At 45.7% G+C, this 24,801-nt stretch overlaps 1 protein-coding gene across 5 annotated transcripts in view; it reads right to left on the reverse strand.

The window, feature by feature from the left end:
* Window positions 1-24,801, reverse strand: part of LOC114582812 (UDP-glucuronosyltransferase 1A6-like) — a 46,378-nt gene continuing 21,577 nt past the window's right edge. For 3 of the 5 annotated variants that reach the window (XM_077919069.1, XM_077919072.1, XM_077919062.1), the window contains exons 2-5: window positions 9,510-9,641; window positions 5,805-5,892; window positions 4,083-4,302; window positions 1-2,455 (exon numbers count right to left, since the gene is read on the reverse strand). In XM_077919069.1, coding sequence (XP_077775195.1) covers window positions 2,158-2,455; window positions 4,083-4,302; window positions 5,805-5,892; window positions 9,510-9,641 — 738 coding nt within the window. In that variant the 3' untranslated portion in view covers window positions 1-2,157. Of the gene's footprint in view, window positions 2,456-4,082; window positions 4,303-5,804; window positions 5,893-9,509; window positions 9,642-10,701; window positions 11,626-13,433; window positions 14,747-24,801 lie in introns of those variants that run through there. The other 2 variants (XM_077919065.1, XM_077919056.1) reach the window with 2 other exon arrangements.

A 24,801-nucleotide genomic window follows, 5' to 3' on the forward strand; every position in this document is an offset into this window, starting at 1 on the left:
TATTATTTGAGATTTATTTGCAGAACAGCAGTCACAGAGATCAGCAGAGTTTAATTAATTAGCACGGCACAGTGATTTCAAATGGGGGAGAAACTCTCACTTTGAAGGTATGTTAAATACAGTTAGGAGACTGATTTATCTGAATAATACTTGCATTTGGTCATTTTTCTTCCAGCTGACCTAGCCAAGGTGCAGCTGCTGGCCTAATTAGAGTTTCACCTGGCTTGCTAGTCGTATATATGAAAAGGATCTTGGGGTCTTAGAGGACCACAAGCTTAACATGAGTCAACAGTGTGATACAGCAGGGGGAAAAGCTAGTGCCATTCAAGGCTGCATCAACAGAAATATAGTGTTCAAATCAAGGGAAGTAAGAGTACCACTCTATTCTGCCTTGGTCAGACCACACCTGTGCTGCAATTTAAGGAGGATATTGACAAGCTGGAACATGTGCAGAGGAGGGCAACCAAGATGACCAAGGGTCTGGAAACCAAGCCTTATGAGAAACGGTTGAAGGAGCTGGGTATGTTCAGCTTAGTAAAGAGGAGACTGAGAGGAGAGATGATAGCCATCTTCAAATATCAAGAGCTGTCACATGGAAGATGGAGCAAGCTTGTTTTCTCCTGATCCAGAGAGTAGGACTCAAAGCAATGGCTTCAGGACACAATAAAGGAGATTCCAACTAAACATGATAGATTCTTAGAGTTGGAAGGGACTCCAAGGGTAATCTAATCTAACCTCCTGCAATGCAAGAATCTCACAAAATTATTGTTCCAAGTTTCTGAATATCTCTCTCTGTCTCATAAGACTAGACATAATGGACACCTAACGAAGCCAAATATTGGAAGGTTCAGGACTGATAAAGTATTTGTTCACACAGCTCCCAATGGCCACTAGCCATAATGGCCCTGCTCTGTCTCCATGGGTGGAAGCTATAATAATTCTGAATACCAGTTGCTGGAACCCACAGGAGGGGAGAGGGCTCTTGGGCTTGGGTCCTTGCCAGTTTCCCACGGGTATCCAAAGTGACCACCATGAAAACAGGGTGCTGGATTAAATGGACCACTGGCCTTCTGTTTCTGTGTACAGGATGTTTCTGAAAAGGGGCCCTTATAGACAGCCAAACCGGCAGTATTAGTATGGCACTCACAAGGATGTTCACTGCTTAATATTACAGGAGATGCTGTCACAACAACATTTCTGAAGTAGGAGGGGAAACAGGAGTTTGTTCTAAAACACGGCTGTGCTGCCATTTCAAAGGGAGAGGGTCATCTGTGACGGCATTTATGTTTTGAGAGTGCTTGACTTGGATTGACTTTAGACACCAGTAACCCACTCAACTAACACGGGAATGGCTCATGTATACCATTAATAGCCAACCTTCTCAGGTCCACCAGCAAAGCAGGTTCCACTTTAAATATATTGCATATGCCTGTCCTCCTTCTCCTTATATTTATTGGCATTATAAGGCCATACCTTGTTCTTCTCTTTCCAGGATGAGGGGGCAGGGGGTTCCTATGGAAGGCGGCATTCCCATAAGCAGCTTTTATCAACCCTGTGCAATGCGCTCCACTTGTCAGAGTCCACTCTCTCACTCAATTGTTAAAGGTAGCCCAGCTTTCTTTCTCTGCTATCTGAACATTGTGTTTTCCATCTCTCTCTTCCTGTTAAAATAAACCTCCCTCAAAAACCTCCCTCAAAAACACTGACCCCATGTGTGGGTCTCACCCATCAGTTCAAGATATGTTATGCAAACAATTGATTCCCCAACAGATCAATTGACTACAGAACTGTGGGATCTGTATGGAAGTTCACAGGTCCCTTGGCTATCAGATTGCTTGTTCATTGACTAAAATAGTTTCAATTCATATATAGGCATGGAAGTGACCTTGCAAATCATCATGTATGTGTTTTTAAGAGCTCCTGCAAATTGGGAATGAGACTGAGGAAGGATGCTTTGAGACAGGGCTAGACAACATAGTGCCTGCCAGATATTTTGTACCACAGCTCCTGTCATCTCTGACCATGTTAGCTAGGTCTGATGGGAGTTGTAATCCAAAACCTCTGGAGGACATCATGTTGGCTACCTCTGCCTTCTGAACCCCAAAAGCAGGACCCAGTTTCTTCTGTTCCTCTTCATCTTACATGCTCCACCCCATTTCAGTGTGATTTTGATTTGCTTTTCTTGCTCATCCTTCCACTTTTACAGCAACACTTTCTGCAGCAAAACAGGCAGCACTTCAGCGAGATAAATAGGGCAAGGAGTACAACAGCCAGGAGGAAGGCAATGACATCAATAGAGTGATACTGGATCCAGTTGAGGTCATGTGCTGCCGGCCTCAAGTGGGGAGCCCCCTTGTGCTTCATCACAAACTCCACCCAATGCACCGCAAGGTCAAGAGGTTCAATGGGCCTGTCCAGGTGGAGAGCTGAGAGACGCTGGATGTTCTCTTTATACCTAAAAGAAAAGAACCTCTTTAGGAAATAAATATTACAGGGAAATAAAACACACAGCATAGAAGCAGATTTCCAAAGCATTTGAAATCCAAGTGGGGTTGATACTGTTCTCTATATTACTGAGGTTATTTTTCCATTACAAATGTGGATCCCCTGAGCAGCTGAGACCTCCACTGTGTAGAGGCTGGACGTGCTGAGAGACTGGGAACATGGGATGCAACCCCCTCCCCTGTTCCTGTGGGTGCAGATGCACACACTTCGGGATACTCTGTATACAGCTTATACAGGGTGACTGAGACCAGAGTTCCGATGCTTTTAGTAGCTGAACTCTAATTTTTCTCTGGTGGAACTTTCACATAACTGATCTGTCACCTACGTGACAGCTGCTGCTAATCACAGCTCCTTGGAGATAAAAATGGAGAATGATGCAGTGTCCAGGAACTTCTGTGGGGCAACTGATGATACTGGTGACCACCAGCAGGTGGCAGTTGGAGGAGGGATGATCTCAGTCAGTGTCTCTTAAACACAGAATGTGGCCTGTTGAAGGAAGCAGGAGCTGGTAGGTAGTCAAGAACGGGGCCACTCCCCAATGTGGAGGGAGATGCCCCCTGCCTTCACTGCTGCTTCCTGACAGTTCCTCCAAGGACGTCCTTTTCCATTCCCTTCAGTTGCCCCACAGTGACTGTGTAAACTGGAAGTAGGATGGTATGAATCAGCAGAGGGTATAATAACAAACGGCAGATTTGCTGGCTACCCTTGGCAGAAACAGCATTGCCAAGGAGCAGAGGTGGAATATTGTGCAGGACAGTGGTTTGTGATGAATGTGGAATGTGGAATGCTTTCCAGATCAACCTGTCTGTGAAGGAACCCCTGGAAACATTATGGAGGATTTTGGAGAATACTCCAGGGCACTTGGCTCACCTGGAGCACTGGCGTGGCTTCTTGGCCCTCCCCCCTGCCCCCACTTATTGTCCCCTTGGGGGAGCTAGCACTACGCATTAGAAGATACTCCGAACTCTCTTGCAGCTGCTCATTGTAGGGAAAGCTTTCTTTTACGGAACGTTGCCATTACTTAACTTTTCTTTGATAATGCTCTGATTAGCTTCTGGGAATGCCACGGTCTGAGAGAATACATTTTTAAAACCACTACTGCAGAGGGCCCAGAGTCCCAATAAAGAATCAAAGCAGTAAAAACAGAGGGGTTATTAAGAAGAGACTTTCTTCTTCACCTGTCACCAGCAGCTGTGTAGCAACCCCTGCTGATTTCAGTGACAAGCAGTGACTCTGCCCCCTTGCAGGGCCCGAATCACCAAGCAACCGCCGTGCTGCCCTCAAGCTCCCATCCCACCAGCAGCCACCCAACAGACCCCCGTGGCACCATACAACCCCCCCACGCCCGGTGCAGAACGCTCCCCCCGCCCCTGCCTGGCTACACTCCTGGTCACCAGACATTATTTCATTTCCTCTGAATAACCAACAACTGCCAGTGAGAAAGACAACAATGCACTGAAGAAAAGAAGAAAGAAGTTTTCCATGGTATATTTCCATGGTATACTTTCTTGCATATTCTGATTTTAAATGTACTTTGGGCCAACCCTAAAATGAGTTTTGTACCACTTGTTACTCACTTTTTATCATAAATAACAGCCTTCAGTGCATCAGATAAATCCTTGGAAGTCATTTCCACTACATTCAGAGTCACTCCTGCTCCTCGAGATTCCATCCGCTTTGCATTGTCCATCTGATCTCCAAAAAGCGGCATCAGCACCATTGGTACTGCATTGCAGATTCCCTCATAGACCCCATGGGAGCCAGCATGAGTGATAAAGGCTCTGGCTTTTGGATGAGCTGTTGAGGAAAGAGCAGGAGGTGGAGAAATACCAACAGCTTTATTATTCTGCTAACGACAACGTATCTAGGCCAAGTTTTAAAATTGCATTTTTATGGAAGCAGCCAATTGAAGTTCAAATTAAACAGCCATATGATTAAGCTGATCTCCTTGGACTGTTATGTACCGTCTAGCAAAATGTCTTTCAGAAGGATGGTACAGAACTGTGGGAGGAGAGAAGTGGCCCCCTTCTAGGCCATCTAGGCCAGGGGTGGGGACCCTCTGTCAGCCAAAGGGTCACCTTCCTTCATGGACAGCCTTCCAGGACTCCAGACCAGTGGTGGGTCCTGCCACTCTCCACCCAGGCAAGGAAGAGGTGCTATCACAGTTCAAGGGCCCAGTCCAGGCAGGTAGGGTGCAGAGTAGGGCCAGTGAAGGATGTGGCCTGGGGGCATGGCCTGTGTTGAGTCCTGAAGGCCAGATAAAGAGGCTTGGCTTCTCCATCCCTGATCCCTCAATTCAATACAAAGGGTGGAGACCCCTTGGTCTGAGAGCCAGAATTGACCCACCAGATTTCGCCCATGAGGCTGTTTTCTTCAAACCACACCCACCTGCCCCATATTTGACACCACATGTAATGTCAGATGTGGGACACTTAACATTGAGTGATGGACAGGGAGTCCTGTCCTCTTGGGACACCTGTAGAAAGCACCTGTAGAAAGCAGGATATCAGCTGCCTCCAGTATCCTGTCTAGTTTGGTGCTAAATTCCATTAAAGCCAATGGTACTTTGGTCAGTCATTGTTTTCCACAGAACTGAATGCAATTTTCACTCCAGCAAGTGGTTATGGTTAAGGATGAGCAAATCAGTCAGTTTTGGTTTCTCCCAGTTTCTCATCTTACCAGTCTTATGTTCAGTTCTCCATACTTCTATGCCAGTTTGCAATTATTATTAGTCATCATGAAAACTCGCCAGTTTTAGTGTGAATTTCTCCTAATATAATGGATTCCGGTAGGTTATTTTTACTACTTTCAGCATTTTTATGCATGCCTCACCATAGTATATACATTTTGTACATTACCTGCATTGTGGAATACAGAGCCGTGTGAATTTTGAAGGACGTCTGTCTGTGATTCAGTTCACAGATTGTTTTGGATAGTGCGAATGAAGTAAGCTTGCCTTTAAATGCGAACTGAATGAAATTTCTCCCTCACCCCTATTTCATGGCTCACATTTTGGCATCTGTGCCCACTGTCCTTTCAACCACTTCCTTGGTTTTTTATGCACACTATGAGCATAAAGCGCCAGGCAGGGTTTTCTTTTCCTAGCCCAGCTTTTGCAGCTATGAGTGTACATGACCAAGAGCAATGTGGGAGCATGTCCATCCAACATCACATTACTTTACACTTTGCTAAACAGTATTTAGATATACTCTCTCATGGTATTGCTAAGAGGCTAATGGCATTGAAGCAGCATTAAGGGCTGGTTATAGACAACAACGTAATTCCTGCCCCAGACATACCAAGCAGATCATTTTGTGGTAGCCACTTCACAAGCTTTGTGTTCTTTGCAAGATTGGGGGGTGTTTCTCCTGTATATCTCCACAGCACCTTCACGAGGAAGGAAACACATAGATTAGGAAATGTATCTTTACACTTCAAACACTTACAAAAACTTCAAATTGCACTTGAACAAGCATTCTCTCATATCTCTTATGTAGGGTGCAATGCCTCTTCGAAGAGCCCCATTGGTTGGAAAGGTGGGATATCGGTTAAAGGTAAGGTAAAGGTACCCCTGCCCGTACGGGCCAGTCTTGACAGACTCTAGGGTTGTGCGCCCATCTCACTCAAGAGGCCGGGGGCCAGCGCTGTCCGAAGACACTTCTGGGTCACGTGGCCAGCGTGACATCGCTGCTCTGGCGAGCCAGAGCCACATACGGAAACGCCGTTTACCTTCCCGCAGGTAAGCGGTCCCTATTTATCTACTTGCACCCGGGGGTGCTTTCGAACTGCTAGGTTGGCAGGCGCTGGGACCGAACGACGGGAGCGCGCCCCGCCGCGGGGATTCGAACCGCCGACCTTTCGATCGGCAAGCCCTAGGCACTGAGGCTTTTACCCACAGCGCCACCCGCGTCCCTGGGGGATATCGGTTAACAACAAATAAATAAGGTACTGCCTGTATATAAAAGAATGAAAGTGCACTTCTAGTTTTTACCCATACATAAGTTTAGCTGAAGAATGAAATATCAATACTCATTATTTTCCCCAGGGGTTGTGAATGCATATTTGTATCCTTTTATTTTGTGTGTGTTTAATTTTTATTTTTATGCAATTGTATTATGTCCAATTTATTTCTTTTTAAACATGTTATTGAATAATATTTCAATTAAATAAATAATAAATATTTTAAAAAGAATGGACTAAAATTAATACATTTTTAAAAAGGTTATAGTCCTATTCTTTATCCAAAACTGAATAACATATATCAACTATCCTTAGAGCAATACTATTCCCAATTTACTGATGGAGAATTCAGGTCTACTTAACACCCAGTGGCTGTGTTTGGATGATCATATCTCAGCTTCACAGGCTGAGATACGAACAAGCCTTTTGCCCCTGCTTGCAACCCCTTTGCTATTCCCTTCTTAGCACAAGAAATCAAGCCAAGATTAACCATGGTACCTTATTTCATCCAAACCAGGAAACTATATGGACAAACCTTGTAGTTAAGGAACCTTGTAGTTAAGAATGTAGTTAAGGAACAGAGACCTTAGCTACAATTCTCAGTTCAGATGACATTCTATGCCAAACCTTGGCTTAGCTGCCATGCCAAGCTCCGGTTAAAAAACCAACGAGGAGCAAAGCATGTGTGAGTTCCTCTTCGGGAGCCATCACATAGTTTGCCTTGCCGTGACGTGTGAACCAGGCCAAAGAGTTAGCTAGGATTTGAATCCAGGTCTTGTGTCTAAATCCAACACATTTCAGTAGATAACAGAGGGAAGATAATTCACTGCAAATGCTTCGCCCTAAGTTAGGCAAATAGAAACAGAAACAAAGAATATTGCACACTCTCTGTGACTTTAAAAAAATGTAAAAGCTTACAAAAAACCAAAACACAAACCACTCTCAATAATTTATCTCATAAAATAGCATGTAATCATGACCATAAGTCTGTAATGGTCTGAGTCTGCATGGGATCTCAGGCTAGGATAAAGTAATATGGAATTAGTGTCATGATTATCCAGACATTGAAAAATAATAAGAATTATTTCTTCACAATATTCAAAGGGAATACTTTCAAATATTTAAAAGCTTTCCTCAAATATGATCCCAGACACCAAACAGGTTTAAGAATGTCCTGGAAGACAGATTTAGAATGTGACATAACTGAATATACTTGGTTTACCATGTGGAAAAAGCTCATTTTCATAATATATCAGCCGAATGTACTAGAAGACTCTTGTATATAAATTATCAGCTTACCCAAGGTGCTGGAGGGGATGTTCAGAAGTTGGGTCATACATCCACCTATGGTGGGGTTGTGTTAGAGTGCAAGAATTTTCAGCAACAGCATTCAGAGAAATGGATAAGATCTTAAGCTGCCACAGTATCCTAACATCTCAATTAGCCCTTTTATTTTTACGCTTATATTTGAGGGTAATCAAAATTTGCACCATTTGCACAAAGTTCTGATAGTACAGCTGCTTATTGCCGCTAGAATGACCATCACAGTTTTGGGGAAAAATAGATGGGGCCAATCTTTCTGTGTGATATTGCCCTGCTAGAAAAACTAACTAATAAGCTGAAAGTCCTTAGGGGCCAAAGAAAGAAGGAAGATTTTGTATTTGTTTAGTTTGACTTCATTTCAGTTGTAAGCAAAGAGAAACATGGCCAAGGACGCCCTCAGCCTACAAATGAATATGGCTCAGTGACTCAGGGCATTTGAATACTTTAATCACTTTCCCTTGGTATAACAGGGTCTACGTTTTGTAACTTTCTCTTGTTTAACCATTATGTCTGTGCTATAAAGAGCTCCAGTCACTACCTCCCACACATTCACTTACCTGTAGTTTATTTATTTTGGTTTTATTTTATGTCCGTTTTTGTCCAACAGGGATCTATGATTTTATAAAGAATTTGTATATTTTCATCAGATCCTGTTTGGTGCCACTGTATTTTGTAGAATTTTGTAAACCATTTCTTTCCTTTTCTTTTGAAACTTAACAAAAAATTAAATAATAAATAAATAAATAATAATCCAGGCCCTGACAGAGCCTATTTTTTATATTACCGCGGCAACATGGTTTCTTCCACACCACCGCGATGCCCTCCAGTTGTTCTGAACTACAGCTCCCATCTTCCCTGACCACTGGCCAGGCTGGCTGGGGCAGATGGGAGCTGTAGTCAAAGGCATCTGGAAGGCACCAGGTTTAGGAAGTCTGAGAAAGGGCAACAGGATGGAGGCCGCTAAAGCAGCTATTTCTTACTTCCAAGAAGGATGAGGCAAGTTTGGGAAATCCAGTTATCATTGACTCCTTTCACTTCTTAGCAATGAAGGAGCTGTATTTTCAGAGGAATGAGGAAAGAAGTCTCATGTTATGATAGCAAAAAAATGCAGAGGAGGCAAAATTTCACCAGTTTCTGGACTGGTAATTGATTAGCTGACATGGCTATACTACAATCTATCATTACTAAAACTTTTTTCCAATAGATGTTTCTAGCCTCTGGATTTGAGGTGGTGTGCATGGATAATCTTTTAGCTGACCCTCCCCAACTTAAAGAAACAAGACCTAGTCCCTATGATCTGAAATTTAGTTGCAGAATGTTGGTTATGAAGATCAGCTGGGTTTTCTGCATTGTTCCACTTGCAGTTGCTGTACAATTAGGGGAACCCGCCGAGGGCTCAACTCTGGCAGCTTTATCTGGAATGCAGCCAAACGTGACAACATCACGTCTTGTTCCTCTGTTGTCTTATTGAAGCAATATCAGCTGTAGCTTTTGAGGAGGGTCTGAGCCAGCAGCTGGCATCTAAATTACCATGGCAATATTTCTAAAGAGCTGTATGTGAACAGCTTCCCAGTCCATGCTGTGTCAAGCTGCAAGATTGCTGGTTGGACTGAGGCAACTTCAGCTTCGGAGCCACTTTTCAAGCAGACAGCAACACATGCATAATGAACCAAAATATTTAACATCCTACGTGAATAGAGGTTACCATTTTTCCTTCTTACCGTCTGAGGTATTGTTCCAAACGCTTCAGCAATCTCCATAGCTTTTTTCATTGGAATTTCAGAAACCATTGAACCCAAGGAAAACACCACAATGCCATGTTCGCCAGAACTGTTCACCATGGCTTCAAATTCCTAGGCAAAACAAACAAAGAAACTTTTGGTCAGAATTCTGCGTCACGTGGGAATATTTTCATCTCTCCCAAAAAGCTAAAAGAAAAAGTAACCTTTGCTGGGTAAGAGTGTGTGTGTGTGTGTGTGTGTGTGTGTGTGTGTGTGTAAACATTAGACTAACTCTAGGACCAGATCTGTTGGGGGGGGGGGCAGTGTCGGATCCAGAACAAATCCTTCTGTGTAGGCCCTCCTGTTGCCCCCGTCTCTCCTCTGCCCCTCCCCAGCAGGGACTCTTCCTCTCCCCTCACTTACTTTTGCTGTTGTTGTTTTGCACTACTGTAATAGTGGCAGCCTCTCCTCCTCCTCCTCCTCCTCCTCCTCTCTTCCCTGCCCTGGCTTATATTTTTCTTTTGCCCCTGAGAAGAATTGTCCTAGACCAGCCTAATGGTCCACCTGCCCTCACATTCAGTCTTAGACATTGGTCAGGACATTGAATTTCAGGAATCTCTGTAACAACATATCATATGCATTCATTCATTTAGGATATTTCTAAATTGCTCTTCATCCCAGAAGTCATCACAGAGCAGGTTACAACAGAAAACACAAATGCAATAAGTACAGCAACCAATAAAAATAATAAATAATAATCATATACAATAAAGTTTTCCACATCAGCAAAGCAAGTTAGCAGGGTGACATAAATATGATATAATAAGGCGGTTCACTAAGCTCAGCTAAGGTATTAGGCATTAGGATTTATAAGCCCAGGGCCTCTGTGCATATTATTTTAAATCTGCTGCTTGGTAATTGCATTTTGCCTCTTGATTCCAATATTAAGTCTCCCTTCCAAGTACTAACCAGGCCTGACCCTGCTTAGCTTCCGAGACCAGACAAGATCGGGCGTGTTCAAGGTAGGATGGCCGCAGACATTCTGATATTATGTCAAAAGGGAGATGGCACCATGCTATTAACTTTTCCAATCTACTGAAATATCTCAATCCTAATCCCTTTCTCATCCTCCATTTTTAAACTGAAGTTTTGAACCGTCTCAGTAAGGGGGAGTGGAGAGGTGGATTCCAACCTGAGTTAGTGGATTTTCCTTTGCACAGTTTATACCCCCAATGAAGACCATGTTGGGCATGATAGGCCTGGGATATTCAAAAACAAAGTCATAGCGCAGAAGCCAAATTGATGCTTGACTATAAAGGTCTGCTACTGTCATATCTTGGTGCAGGAATTCCTTGTTCAGTGTTCCATAGGGTGAATAAAGAAAATGGCATATCATGAATTCCAGCGAGCCGATTAAAAAATTCTTCACTCTCTGTTTAAAGTTCATGTGATCTGTATTGCCCGAGAAAAATTTTGGGACATAAGAATGTGGGTTTGGACACTGTGTTGCCACAAAGTCTAAACCACATGGAATTCCCCGCAAGTAGTAAATAGAAGGAAGGGATAAATACTCAGCCAAGATCTGCCCACATGGAAACACTGGATCCATAACTACAATGTTGAATTTGGTTTCTTTAAGGTAAGAAATCAGCTCTTTGTTGTATAAAAGCTGCTTGCAATTATTATATAGAAGCATTGTAATATTTCTTATTCTTGAAAATGTCCCAGTCATTCTTTCCAGGAAAGGCTGACGTGCAAAAATCCTGTGACCAAGCTTTTGGAATTCTGCCTTCAAGTATTCCTTTGAGTAGGGCACGGCAAATGTTTTCAATGTATAATGTACAGATGACTTTATCCATAAGTTCGTCTCAGGAGCAACGACAACTACTTGGTGTCCTCTCTGCTGAAGATGTTCCATAACTGGATGGATACTGAGCCAGTGACTGCCATCATGGGGTATTACCAACACCTTTCCTCCATCCGCAAGGCTCCAGAAAAAGAGAGTAAGCAAAACACAAATGCCTTGACGCATAGAAATCTTCTTGCTGGTTGCATTGTGGTATAATTCCAACCCAAAATGAAATGAATGTAAAAAAACCATTGCGAACGGCAGAGCCTCTTGTGAGCCTTTAGCCTGATCTTCTTCTGCAAATATTTATTTTCTGTGACACATTATAAAGGCAGTGTGGAATGTCTAAATCTTGGTCAAAGGTCGGTTCTGCAAACCAACCTGGATTGGGTGATAAGGAGTCTGCAGGCTAGCCTGTTGCATAAGCGTCTCTACTACCACTTCTGTACTCAGCCAGTGACTTCCATCCTGTGGCATCACCAACAGCTTCCCACTTCCAGCACAACGCCACAAACAGAACCAAAAGGCAAGGCCAGCAGCAGCTGGATGAGACCTTCATCCTTCCTGTCATGGAATCAAGGAGCCCTGAACTCGCTATACGCTTTGTGTGCCTAATGTATGAAAGCAGAGGTTGCAGAATAAAACACTGGTGCAGCCCACAGGATCACAGATTCTAAGCATCAAGTAAATGTTTAATTTGTTGCCACTGCTGAACCTCTTGTCAGGACAAATAGCCCATACAGTGGTACCTCGGGTTAAGTACTTAATTCGTTCCGGAGGTGCGTTCTTAACCTGAAAAAATACTAAGAATAAGCAGTACAATCCAGAGATCACTTGGGAAATACTCAAACAAAGGACTGCTCCACACAGGAGTTTACTGTCAATTTTCTGTTAGTCATGTGTATTAGTAGAATTTTTTGCAATCTCCATTTGACATCATTCTGAGCAAAAAGCCAGCACCATCCCCCCAATTTCAATTTAATCTAGATTTCCCACTTCCTAAATAATTGGATAAGTAAAAATGACCAAGTACAAAACCACAGTTGCTGACGGCGTGGAAGCTCCTTACTGCACTTGGGTGTGTGTGGGTGTGTGTGTGTCACATGGGTGGTTTCCTTATCACTGCTCACCTGAACAATTCTTGGGTTTCAAATAATGATGACTACGGTTCTTGAAGGTAGATTAGCAAAGATACCATACATATGTTTCTCCTCTTGCAGATTGGATGACCTTCCTCACTATCTGCTCAGTTGCATACAGTAAGCCCACAGTTTACACAGGGGTTATGACTCTCGAAAGAAAGAAAGAAAGAAAGAAAGAAAGAAAGAAAGAAAGAAAGAAAGAAAGAAAGAAAGAAAGAAAGAAAATACCTGTATCATTGTAAGCAATGCTAGGCTAGCATTTCTGCTTCTACCTTTGCACCTAAGCAACAGCTCAAAACTCCTTCTAGCTATGTGGGGGACTGTTTCTCCTATCCAAACACACTTTCTGTTTTTCTCACAGCAGATTTCACGAACCCTCAGCTTGCTGAATGGCATTTTCAGCAGTTAGGTAGGTGATCAGTACAGCAAAGGACAGTACCATAGCTCAGGGGCAGAACAGATACCTGATGGGGAACATGTCTCCAGCTCAGTCCGTGGCGGTTAGGGGGTAGAACTCAGCCGTAAAAGTACCAGCCTAACCAGTTTCTTCCTTGGGCCTTTCAGGCGCAATTCCCTTCCCCTGCAGGTCTGAAGCAACATGGACACTCAAAAAAGCAGTCAAGATAACAGGCTTTTCAGTTCTGAACAATTAATTGGAACAACAGAGTTTTTGGTGCATGAACGAATCGGAAAGTGCCTTAGCTCTTCTCTAAAATTATTATTGCTGGAATCTACCACTTCATTTGCACTAAAGAGTTGGTGGTAATGAAAAAAAAAAGGCTTTGTTCCATCAATGGAGCAACTAGGATGTAAAGGTCCTAACACTTAAGTAGATGCACAATAGAAAATATCATTCATGAAGGATAAGGCAAGTGCCAGAAGGTCACGAAAGGCAGCAAATAAACAACAATTTCACCATAAAGAATTGCAAACCTTGGATAATGGCTTCTTCTGGGCACAGTTAATCCCTCCAATGAAGACCATGTTGGGCATCACCGGTCTGGGGTAATCAAATGCAAAGTCTTGTCTAATTAGCCAAATGGATGTCTTACCAAAAAGTTCTAAGAGTGTAATTTTCCTTTGCAGAAATTCAGTTGCCAGATGTTCGTATTTTCCATAATATGAGTAACAATATAAAGAAGCTAACATTGACATTAAAATATTCTTCACACGCTCAGTAAATGTCATATGATCCGAGTAAGTTGTAAAACCCTCTGGGATGTAAGAAATGGGGCTTGGGCACTGAGCAGCTTGGAAGTCCAAATGACATGGAAGTCCACGTAAGAAGTAGACTCTAGGCAAGGAAAGATATTCAGCAAGGATTGGAGCGCAAGGCAGCACAGGATCAGAAAACACAGCATCAAAGTCGCTCTGCTGGAGGAACTGGATGAGTTCTTTGTCGTATAAAAGATGCTGACAAGCAGAAACAAACATGGTAGTAACTTGAGATATGTTTATATACATCTGTACCATGTTCTCTAGGAAATTCAGATTCTTAAGAGCATGCTCAGTCATCGAACTCAGAAGTTCATTCAGCTTCTCCTGGGTGTAAGGCACGGAATGTGTTCTTACAGTAAAATGCTCAGAAGACGTTTTCATGACCAAACTGTTTTCTGGCATCACAACCACAACCTCATGTCCTTTTTGCGCAAGCTTCTCCACTACCACTTGCATGCTCAGCCAGTGACTTCCATCTTGAGGCATCACCAACAGCTTCCCACTTTCAGCACAATGCCACAAGGAGAACCAAAAGGCAACTCCAGCAACCAGTTGAGACCTTGAATTCAGCCTGGCCATCGTGGTATCAAGGAGTCCTGACTTCCTTAAACGGTTTGTGCCTAATATATGAAAGCAGATGTTGCAAGTATAACGTTGGTGCAGCCAATGGACTCACTCATACTAAGCATCAAGTAAATGTTTAATGTGTGTCCTTCACTGATGCTACTTTTATCAGGACCAAAGGCTGTGCATGAAATGATATCGAACAGATAAGAACAGGGCCAACCAAGTTCATGTCGTACGTTAACAACAACAAAAAAGAAAACTATTCAGCCACAAGATTTGTAGAAGATAATTTAGCACAATTATGTGGTGTGCTTCTGTAACCCTCAGATTTTAAAATGTTAACTAGAATAAGCAATGATGATCTACCAATCAAGTTGGAACATGTCCAGACAAATAAAGGGCTTCTCCCTATGTCCGTTTACTGTGCATTTGCTCTTAGTTATGTGAGCAAGGTTTTTCAATGTGTACACATCATCCTTAAGAAAATGGCAGCCCCAAATTCCTACACATTTAATCCAGATTTTCCCAATCCATGGATAATCCACCAAGGAAAAATGGCCCAGTACAAAAATGTAGTCACTGCTGACAGGGAAGCTTCTTTGGTGGAATCTACACACATATAAAAACTGTTCTGAAAATGCTTTTTGAAAAGTGTTTGTTATGTACTGAGTTGAATAGGATCCAAACTGCAGCAGTCTGATTGGTCCTAGAACAATAGGATTCAGAATGCAGCAGTCTGATTGGTCCTAGAACAATGCAGCAGTATGATTGGTTGGCAGGAACTACCCAATCATGCTCCAGATAGAAGTGAATCCACAACCTGATTGGCTTACAGTAGAATTCCGGAATTAGCCAATCATGTGCAGCCCATTGTGTAAATAATGTATATAAAGCAGATACTTTGAGGGGACATTCATTCATTCCTCCTCACCACTATGAGCTGAATAAAGAGCATGAAATCACTTTGCGACTCTGAGTATATTTCACTGGCGACGAAGGTGGGATCCTGCTGAGCTGACTGCCACACACAGCACCGCAGCACCGCCACCTGCCGCACCGCTGCCTCGCACCGTGTATCCAGGCTTCAGCTCCGGGACACAAGGAACTCAGAATGGCAACCGACAGCAGCTTCTCGCCGTTCAACCCAGCATCTGGAGACTGGGAAGCGTACGCCTCCCGTTTCACCTTCCTCCTAGAAGCCAAAGGGGTCACCGATGAAGAAGACGCCAAGAAGAGGGCAATATTCTTCAGCGTCTGCGGAGAGGAGACATTTGAAATCGCCCGGGCTCTCCTTGTGCCTGAAGACGTCGCTACTGTTCCATACAAAACAATAATGGAACAGCTGAAGGGGCACTTTTCGCCACAGCCCTCAGTGGTGGCTCGTCGAAATGCCTTCTACGCAAAGCAGCAAGCCCCTGGGGAAACCATAACTGGGTTTGTGACCTCTCTCCGCCAAGCTGCCCGGTTCTGCAACTTCTCAGAGCTGGAGAACATGCTTCGTGACCGCCTCGTCGGTGGCCTGAAGGATGAGAAGCTGCAACGACGCCTCTACGCTAAGAAGGACCTAACGTTCCAGGTCGCTCTGGAGGAGGCCCTGGCAACGGAAGCTGCCGAGAGGTCGATGCAAGAGGCACGGCCGAGCCAGCCGTCCCAACCGAGGGTCCACCACGAAGACCTCACCGACGACTCAGGATCCAACAGGGAGGAGGTGCACCGAGTACAGCAGCGCACTCAAGCAGCCCACATACCACAGCTGCCTCGACGAGAAGGAGGGAACTGTGCAAGCTGTGGAGAAAGTCACGAGAGGAGGACCTGCCGTTTCCGCAACGCAGAGTGCAGGCAGTGCAGAAAATTGGGACACATCGCCCGGGTGTGTCGGGCTCGGCCCACCTGACGCCAGGCATCAGATGACCAATCCAAGAGCCCCAGGTCCCGGGGCCCAACGCACCAAGGCAACTCAACGGAGCTCACGGACTTCCAGGTATACCAGTTGCCCCACCCCAACGTAGAGAAAATTTATGTAGAGGTACAGATAGAGGGGGCCCCATGCCGCATGGAGCTTGACACGGGTTCAACTCTATCCATAATCTCGGCAAGGACCTTAAGGAAACTGTGTCCTACTGGGGGTCCCAAACTCAGGCCGGCCCCATTCACCCTCCGGGACTTCCAGAAACGTAAGGTCCCCACAATGGGGGTGGGGACCTTCAGGGTGCAATACCGAGGGCGGACGCGGCAACTGGACTTGCTTGTGGTCAAGGGCCCCTACATTAGCTTACTGGGATTGGCATGGTTTGGACCACTGGGGCTAGCCGTCACCGGGGTGAACCACACGAGCTTACAAGTGGACGTGGATGCCATATGCAAGGAATTTCCGGGGGGTTTTGATGGGAAATTGGGACAGTATACGGGCCCCCCCATTGCTCTACAGCTTGACCCCGCAGTACGACCGGTCAGGCTCAAGGCCCGCCGGGTCCCGTTCGCCCTGAAACCCCGTATAGACGAGGAATTGGACCGACTCGTGGAGCAAGGAGTGCTGGAGCCGGTGCCTAATGCCCCCTGGGAAACCCCAATCGTCACACCCGTCAAGCCTAATGGTTCGGTCCGCATCTGCGCAGACTACAAATGTACCATAAACAAGGCCCTCACGGCCCATGCATACCCAGTGCCAGTGGTCAGCCATGTCCTTGCCACCCTGGCTGGGTCGAAAATTTTTGGCAAGCTGGACTTGGCCCAAGCATATCAACAGCTGCCAGTAGATGAGGCCACAGCAGAGGCACAGACGATTGTGACGCACAGAGGAGCGTTCAGGGTAAAGCGGCTGCAATTCGGTGTCAGCGTGGCACCAGGCATATTCCAGAATCTAATGGACTCGCTCCTTAAAGGGATTCCTGGCGTCACCCCCTTCTTTGATGATGTGTTGATTGCCGGGCCCACACCAGAGGAGTTTGAGGACCGCCTCCGCACTGTTCTGCACCGTTTCCAGACGGCGGGTCTCAAGGTGAAGCGGGAAAAATGTCTACTAGGAGCGCCTCAGGTGGACTTTCTGGGATTTATGGTGGACGCAGAAGGGGTCCACCCGACTGGGGACAAGGTACGGGCCATTTGTGATGCTCCAGCGCCCAAGAACAAGACTGAACTTCAGGCCTTCTTGGGACTATTGAACTTTTACCATTCCTTCCTTCCCCACAAGGCGGCGGTAGCAGAGCCCCTACACAGACTCCTGGACAAGCGGGCCCCTTGGGTGTGGGGCCAGCACCAGGAGGCCGCATTCCAGGCAGTCAAGGACTTGCTTGTCTCAAACTCGGTCTTGGCACACTTCGACGAGAGGCTGCCGGTGGTGCTAGCATGCGACGCCTCGCCCTATGGCATTGGCGCTGTCCTGGGACACCAACTCCCGGATGGAAGAGAGGTACCGGTGGCATACTTTTCCCAGACACTCAATGCAACCGAGCGGAACTACTCGCAAATCGACAAAGAGGGTCTGGCAATCGTGAAGGGAGTAAAAAAATTCCATGATTTCTTGTACGGGCGGCCCTTTACCGTGGTGACTGACCACAAGCCGTTGCTTGGCTTGTTTGCCCCCGAAAAGCAGACCCCCCAAGTGCTGTCTCCTCGCGTCCTCAGGTGGTCAATTTTCCTTGCCAGCTACCAGTATGCACTGATTCACCGCCCTGGGAAGGCGATGGGCCATGTGGACGCCCTCAGCAGGCTACCACTACCGGAAACAGGCCCCGACCCAGCACCTGCACAAGAGGTTATGAGCCTGGAGCTGCTTCCCGACCGCCCCATTCAGGCACAAGAAGTCGCACACCATTCCAAGAAAGATAGGGTCATCTCCCGGGTCCTGGACTGGGTGTGGAGGGGATGGCCCAGCAGCAGCCCCGGGCCAGAATTCGCCGGCTACACAACCCGCAAGCATGAACTGTCGGCCCACAAGGGGTGCCTGTTATGGGGAAGCAGGGTCGTTGTTCCCCAGCCCCTCCGCAAAAGGGTCCTCACAGCCCTACACGAGACACACCCAGGGGTAGTAAGAATGAAGGCCCTTGCCAGGAGTTATGTGTGGTGGCCGGGGATCGACGGAGAGATAGAGGCCTGGGTCAAACACTGCCAGGCCTGCCAAGAATCCCGCCCAGATCCCCCAAGGGCCCCAGTCCAGTCCTGGGAGTCCGCCCGAGCACCATGGTCACGCCTGCATGTGGACTTCGCTGGCCCCTTTCAGGGGAAAACATTCTTCATAGTGGTGGACTCCTACACCAAATGGCTGGAAGTCGCACTGGTACCGTCCACTTCTACGTCCGCAGCCATCCGGGTACTACGCAGGCTGTTTGCAACCCATGGGCTCCCTGACACTCTCGTCTCAGACAACGGGACTGCATTTACGTCAGGAGAATTCCAAACCTTCACAGTGCAGAACGCCATCCACCACATCCGTTCGGCGCCATTCCATCCTGCCACCAATGGCCAAGCAGAACGCATGGTGCGGACCACCAAGGACACCCTTCGCCGCATGACGCAAGGGGATTGGGAGTACCGCCTTGCCACATTCCTTCTAGCACAGCACAGCACCCCCAGCTCAACGACCAGCCGGAGCCCTGCTGAACTACTAATGGGTCGGCGCCTTGCAATCAGATTAGACCGCCTTCACCCCGATAGAGCTCAGGATGAGGTAGTGGTGGGGGAAGGCAGGAACCCCCGGACCTTCGAGGCCCAGGACCCAGTGTACGCAAAGAATTTTGGGGCAGGCCCTGCATGGGTACCCGCCACAGTCACCAGGGTCACTGGTCCCGTGTCATACGAGGTGCTAACAGATGGAGGACAATGCTGGCGCCGCCACTGCGACCAGATACGGCGACGATTCCCGGGAGAAAACCAGGAGGAGGAGGACAGGTCAGAGGAGTCCCAAGGGAACAGTGGGGCAGTGAGGCCCATACAGCAGCAGGGGCAAGCAGGAGAGGCAGAATCAGTAAATACAGAGAGGACCCGTGAGGCCGAAAGGACACTGGAGCCAGAACCACGACTGAGCGAGCCGGTTGCGCCAGACCAAACAGCCCCATCACAGCCAGCATCCTTGGAACACGAGCCAGAACCTGAACCCCGGACCAGGGAACACCCCAGGCCGCAACGCACACGTAGGCCGCCGGCGTACCTTGAGGACTATGAATGCGACCTCCCGGGCAGGACTGGAACTTAGAGGGGAGGGGTGTTATGTACTGAGTTGAATAGGATCCAAACTGCAGCAGTCTGATTGGTCCTAGAACAATAGGATTCAGAATGCAGCAGTCTGATTGGTCCTAGAACAATGCAGCAGTATGATTGGTTGGCAGGAACCACCCAATCATGCTCCAGATAGAAGTGAATCCACAACCTGATTGGCTTACAGTAGAATTCCGGAATTAGCCAATCATGTGCAGCCCATTGTGTAAATAATGTATATAAAGCAGATACTTTGAGGGGACATTCATTCATTCCTCCTCACCACTATGAGCTGAATAAAGAGCATGAAATCACTTTGCGACTCTGAGTATATTTCAGTGTTTTTAAAAATACGTTGAATTTTCCATAAGGCTCACTATTGCCATCTAGTTTCACATTGTATATTACACTTAAAACACACGTAATTATTTTATTTGCAGCTGTATAGCTGAGTATTTGGTGCACTTTATTTTTGGGGGAAGGTAGTTTGCATGTACCCCTCTGGGCAGGAGGGGCTTTTATTTTCATACCCCTTACCTGTATATGCGGCTCAGCTGAATACAAACTAGCCATTTCGTTTCCAGTGACCAAAATGCTGCTGCACACTGAAGGCACAACAAAAACACATCTGAAGGCTATAACTTTTGTTGTTGTTGTTGTTGTTTAGTCGTTTAGTCGTGTCCAACTCTTCGTAACCCCATGGACCAGAGCACGCCAGGCACTCCTGTCCTCCACTGCCTCCCGCAGTTTGGTCAGGCTCATGTTTGTAGCTTCGAGAACACTATCCAACCATCTCATCCTCTGTCGTCCCCTTCTCCTTGTGCCCTCCATCTTTCCCAACATCAGGGTCTTTTCCAGGGAGTCTTCTCTTCTCATGAGGTGGCCAAAGTATTGGAGCCTCAACTTCAGGATCTGTCCTTCCAGTGAGCACTCAGGGCTGATTTCCTTCAGAATGGAGAGGTTTGATCTTCTTGCAGTCCATGGGACTCTCAAGAGTCTCCTCCAGCACCATAATTCAAAAGCATCAATTCTTCGGCGATCAGCCTTCTTTATGGTCCAGCTCTCACTTCCATACATCACTACTGGGAAGGTAGTGAAGGCTATAACTACTGTAACAATATTCCACAACAACAACAAGAGCACGGAGGTCTTGTGCAGGCCTGCCCTGGCACAGGAAGCCAGTGTTAATTCTGTTTAAAAATATACACCATGTCTCTGCAAAAAGAAAAGAAAAACACCCCACAAGCCTCTATTTTGCCCATCATCAATTGGCTTGAGCTGGTATTTATCTGCCCCCCCCCCCAGTTTAGTCATCTGTCCCCACCCCCCTTTGCAGCCACCACAAATCAAGAGCTCTGTGACTTTGCTGCTGCCACTCCCTGTTCCACCTCCATTCCGCTGAGCAGCAGCACTGCCACTGCTGGGAGGGCACTTCTTTCCCCCACGCACAACACACACTGTAAAATAAAAAAATTCCTTCCAGTAGCACCTCAGAGACCAACTAAGTTTGTTATTTGTATTCTGAACCAGGTAACTACATTATCACTAATTTCAAAAGTTATAGCAACCAGTTTAGTAGGCATGTTTATTTTAAAAAAAAAGTTGGATTTTCAAATCGTCAATTTGTTGTAATTGTTTAAGCTGGTCCTTTCTGTGATTTTTTTAAAAATCGCTTTGATTTAAACCAGTCCCCTCTGCATTCAGGTCAGCAGTTCAAGTTTGTATGTGAGAAGGAAGCAATCCTCTCCATCAAAAATATCCACCTATAAGCAATTGTCCTGAAGCAAAATATTTGGTTGATGAGTTCAAATAAATCTTTAATGCATGTCTTCCTGAGACTCCTGCCCAATTCTGTGGGTTTCCTGCAACATTTCCCTTTTGTATTCAAAAGGGATGCTTAATCCTCCACTGATTCAGCCTCCTAGAGCTCCTGCTCCGTGGCTTCAGGAGCGCCACCTTGCCTCCCACATGGAGGGGGCAAAGTGTTTTGTGATGTCACGTCATGCCCCCCTCTGCGTGTCCCACAAGTGCTCGCCTGGAGGTGAAGAATAGAGGGCTGAGAGGGCAATCTCCACCCTCTGTGTGACCCGCCCCCACCCAGCACTTTTTGGCTAGAAAAAAAGAACTGTATAGGAATCTCGATTGACTGAGTCAGACCTCGGTTCTGTGTACCTCAGTGTATTCTGCATGGATTGGAAGCTGCTCTCCTGGGCTTCAGAAAGGGCTCTTTTCCTGCCCTACCTGGAGATGCCCCAGGGGACCTGGAATCTTCTGATGGAACTTCCGGGTTGGCGCCATCGCCGAATGGCGGACTCCCTCCGAGCTCCGGAGGGAGCCTGCTCGGCAGGGGTTGGGTCCTACCACGCCGGCGACGCGGGGACCCTCAAAAACCACGGGCACGGAGCCCGTGGACATGGTAGACTCGGCGGGCACCGTTAGCGCCCTCCTGACTCGTGAAGGAGCCTTTTTAAAGGCTACGGAACGGGTGCCGGGGAGCGGCGTGGTGCTATGAGTCCTCTGCTTTCCCTGCCGAGCGAAGCCGCATGCCATTCGACGGAGAGCGCTGACTTCTTCTATTGAAAATTCAGACTATAAACAACAACCCGTGAGTAATTTGGTAAATCGGACTTAAAAGGAGAAAAAAAGAAATTTTTTTTCGGATTCGGCACGAGCGGGGGAGATCCAAAAAGGAAGTCAGTCCCCCCCCTATTGTAAACATTTTAAAACAAGGATTTGGCAACCAAGGTCGAGAAAGGAGCTTGCTTCTGTTTATTGATAAAAATTATTAATTCCATGATGGGAAATTATAAGAACTGTGCTGGAGGAGAAGAGTGGAGGGTGAGAATGAAAGTGCAACCCCCCGGGAACCGGGGTGACCCGCGAGAGAGCCTGGCGAAGAGAAACGGAGACTTTGACAGCTGTCAAAGTAGCTGTCAAAGTTGGAGAATATAAAGAGGACTTTGCTATGAGGACTTTGCTGGTTAGTTTTGTTACAATTTGGATATAAACTGTCGAAAATAAGGAATAACAATTTGACTTTTGGATTAGAGGAAACAAAGTTACTATAATCCCCCTAGAGGGGTTTTGGGACATTACAAGAACGGTCGTAAGTGGAAAAATACTCTTGGAATCGTACAGGACTTGTTATCTTCTGGGAAAGCTGCAAAAACGAAACAGTATTTCGTCTGCAGAGGTGTTTATATTAAAGGAGACAATAGAATTATCTATTGAAGAAAGGAAGGGACTGGACGTAAGTTTTTGTTCCTGAACTAACAACAACTTCTGTAGAGGTACCAACTTCCTGAATTAGAATGTTTTAGCAGCGGAACAGGAAAAGATATCTGAGAAAGAGAGAAAAAAGAACAAAGGACTGATGACGACCTGGAAAGAACAAGGGAGGAGCTATAAAGACCAAGGAAACTAAAGGCCCATTGGGGGCCTCTTTAAGACTGGATGTCTGAAGTTAAACATTATTTTTTAAAAAAGGGAAAAACCGGCAAGGTGGAACTGGGGAAAAAACTGGCCATGGATCTGAGACCTCCAGGCTGACAATAGACAGGCTGATGGATATGGGGAATCCAAACCGGGGAAGGGGGGGGGGAGATTTGGAATCCAAAGGGTGTGCAACTATTTTTTGAGTCTTTTTATATCTTTTACTTTGATTGGACGTGTTCATTAAAAAAGGGAATTCGTGGAAGGAAATTGGGGTGGACCTTGGGGGAGAAAAATTTTCTGTTAATGATGAGGGATGGTGGAATGATTATATAACTAAATTGAATGGTGGGTTAACAAATTAAGTTTTAAATCGGGAGAAAGAGCTTGTAGAATCAAATTAATGAAAGGGGAATACAATTGGGAGGGGGATGGGGGAGTCCTAGAAAGATGTCAATGAAAGTTTTATGTGTATTTTTTTTCTTTTTTTTCTTTTTCTTTTTTTAAATTTTTTTTGTATTTTCATTTTTTGTGTTTTGGAAACTTTAATAAATATGTTTTTTTTTTTAAAAAGGAATCTTCTGATGGAAAGCTCTACCACTGAACTACAATAAATTGCTATAGTGGACATACAGAAAGACAGAGGGTGTAACACCAATAAAATAACTACAAATATCATGATAAAGTGTTACAAACCTTGGATAATGGCTTCTTCTGGGCACAATTAATCCCTCCAATAAAGACCATGTTGGGCATCACAGGTCTGGGGTAATCAAATGCAAAGTCATACCTCAGCAACCAAAGGGATGTTTTACTAAAAAGTTCCAAGGCTGTAATCTTCCTCTGCAGAAACTCAGTAGCAAGCTGTTCATATTTTTCATAAAATAAGTAGCAAACTAAAGAATTGAACTGAGTCATTAAAACATTCTTCACACGCTCAGTAAATGTCATATGATCCGAGTAAGTTGTAAAACCCTGTGGGATGTAAGAAATGGGGCTTGGGCACTGAGCAGCTTGGAAGTCCAAATGACATGGAAGTCCACGCAAGAAGTAGACTCTAGGCAAGGAAAGATATTCAGCAAGGATTGGAGCGCAAGGCAGCACAGGATCTGAAAACACAGCATCAAAGTCGCTCTGCTGGAGGAACTGGATGAGTTCTTTGTCGTATAAAAGATGCCGACAAGCAGAAACAAACATGGAAACACTATGAGATACATTTCTATAGATTTGAACAACCTTCTCCAGGAGGTGAGGATTATTAAAAATATTCTCACCTATTGCCCTGTAAAATTCGTCCAACTGCTCCTGGGTGTAAGGCACGGAATGTGTTCTTACAGTAAAATGCTCAGAAGACGTTTGCATGACCAAAGTGTTTTCTGGCATCACAACCACAACCTCATGACCTTTTTGCGCAAGCTTCTCCACTACCACTTGCATGCTCAGCCAGTGACTTCCATCTTGAGGCATCACCAACAGCTTCCCACTTTCGGCACAATGCCACAAGGAGAACCAAAAGGCAACTCCAGCAACCAGTTGAGACCTTGAATTCAGCCTGGCCATCGTGGTATCAAGGAGTCCTGACTTCCTTACACGCTTTGTGCCTAATATATGAAAGCAGATGTTGCAAGTATAACGTTGGTGCAGCCAATGGACTCACTCATACTAAGCATCAAGTAAATGTTTAATGTGTGCCCTGTGACGCTACTTTTATCAGGACCAAAGGCTGTGCATGAAATAATATTGAACAGATAAGAACAGGGCCAACCAAGTTCATGTCGTACGTTAACAACAACAAAAAAGAAAACTCTTCAGCCACAAGAGTTGCAGAAGATGATTTAGCACAATTATGTGGTGTGCTTCTGTAACCCTTAAATTTTAAAATGTTAACTAG

This window comes from Podarcis muralis, chromosome 1 (assembly GCF_964188315.1).
Source record: "Podarcis muralis chromosome 1, rPodMur119.hap1.1, whole genome shotgun sequence".
Classification (NCBI taxonomy): Eukaryota; Metazoa; Chordata; class Lepidosauria; order Squamata; family Lacertidae; genus Podarcis; species Podarcis muralis.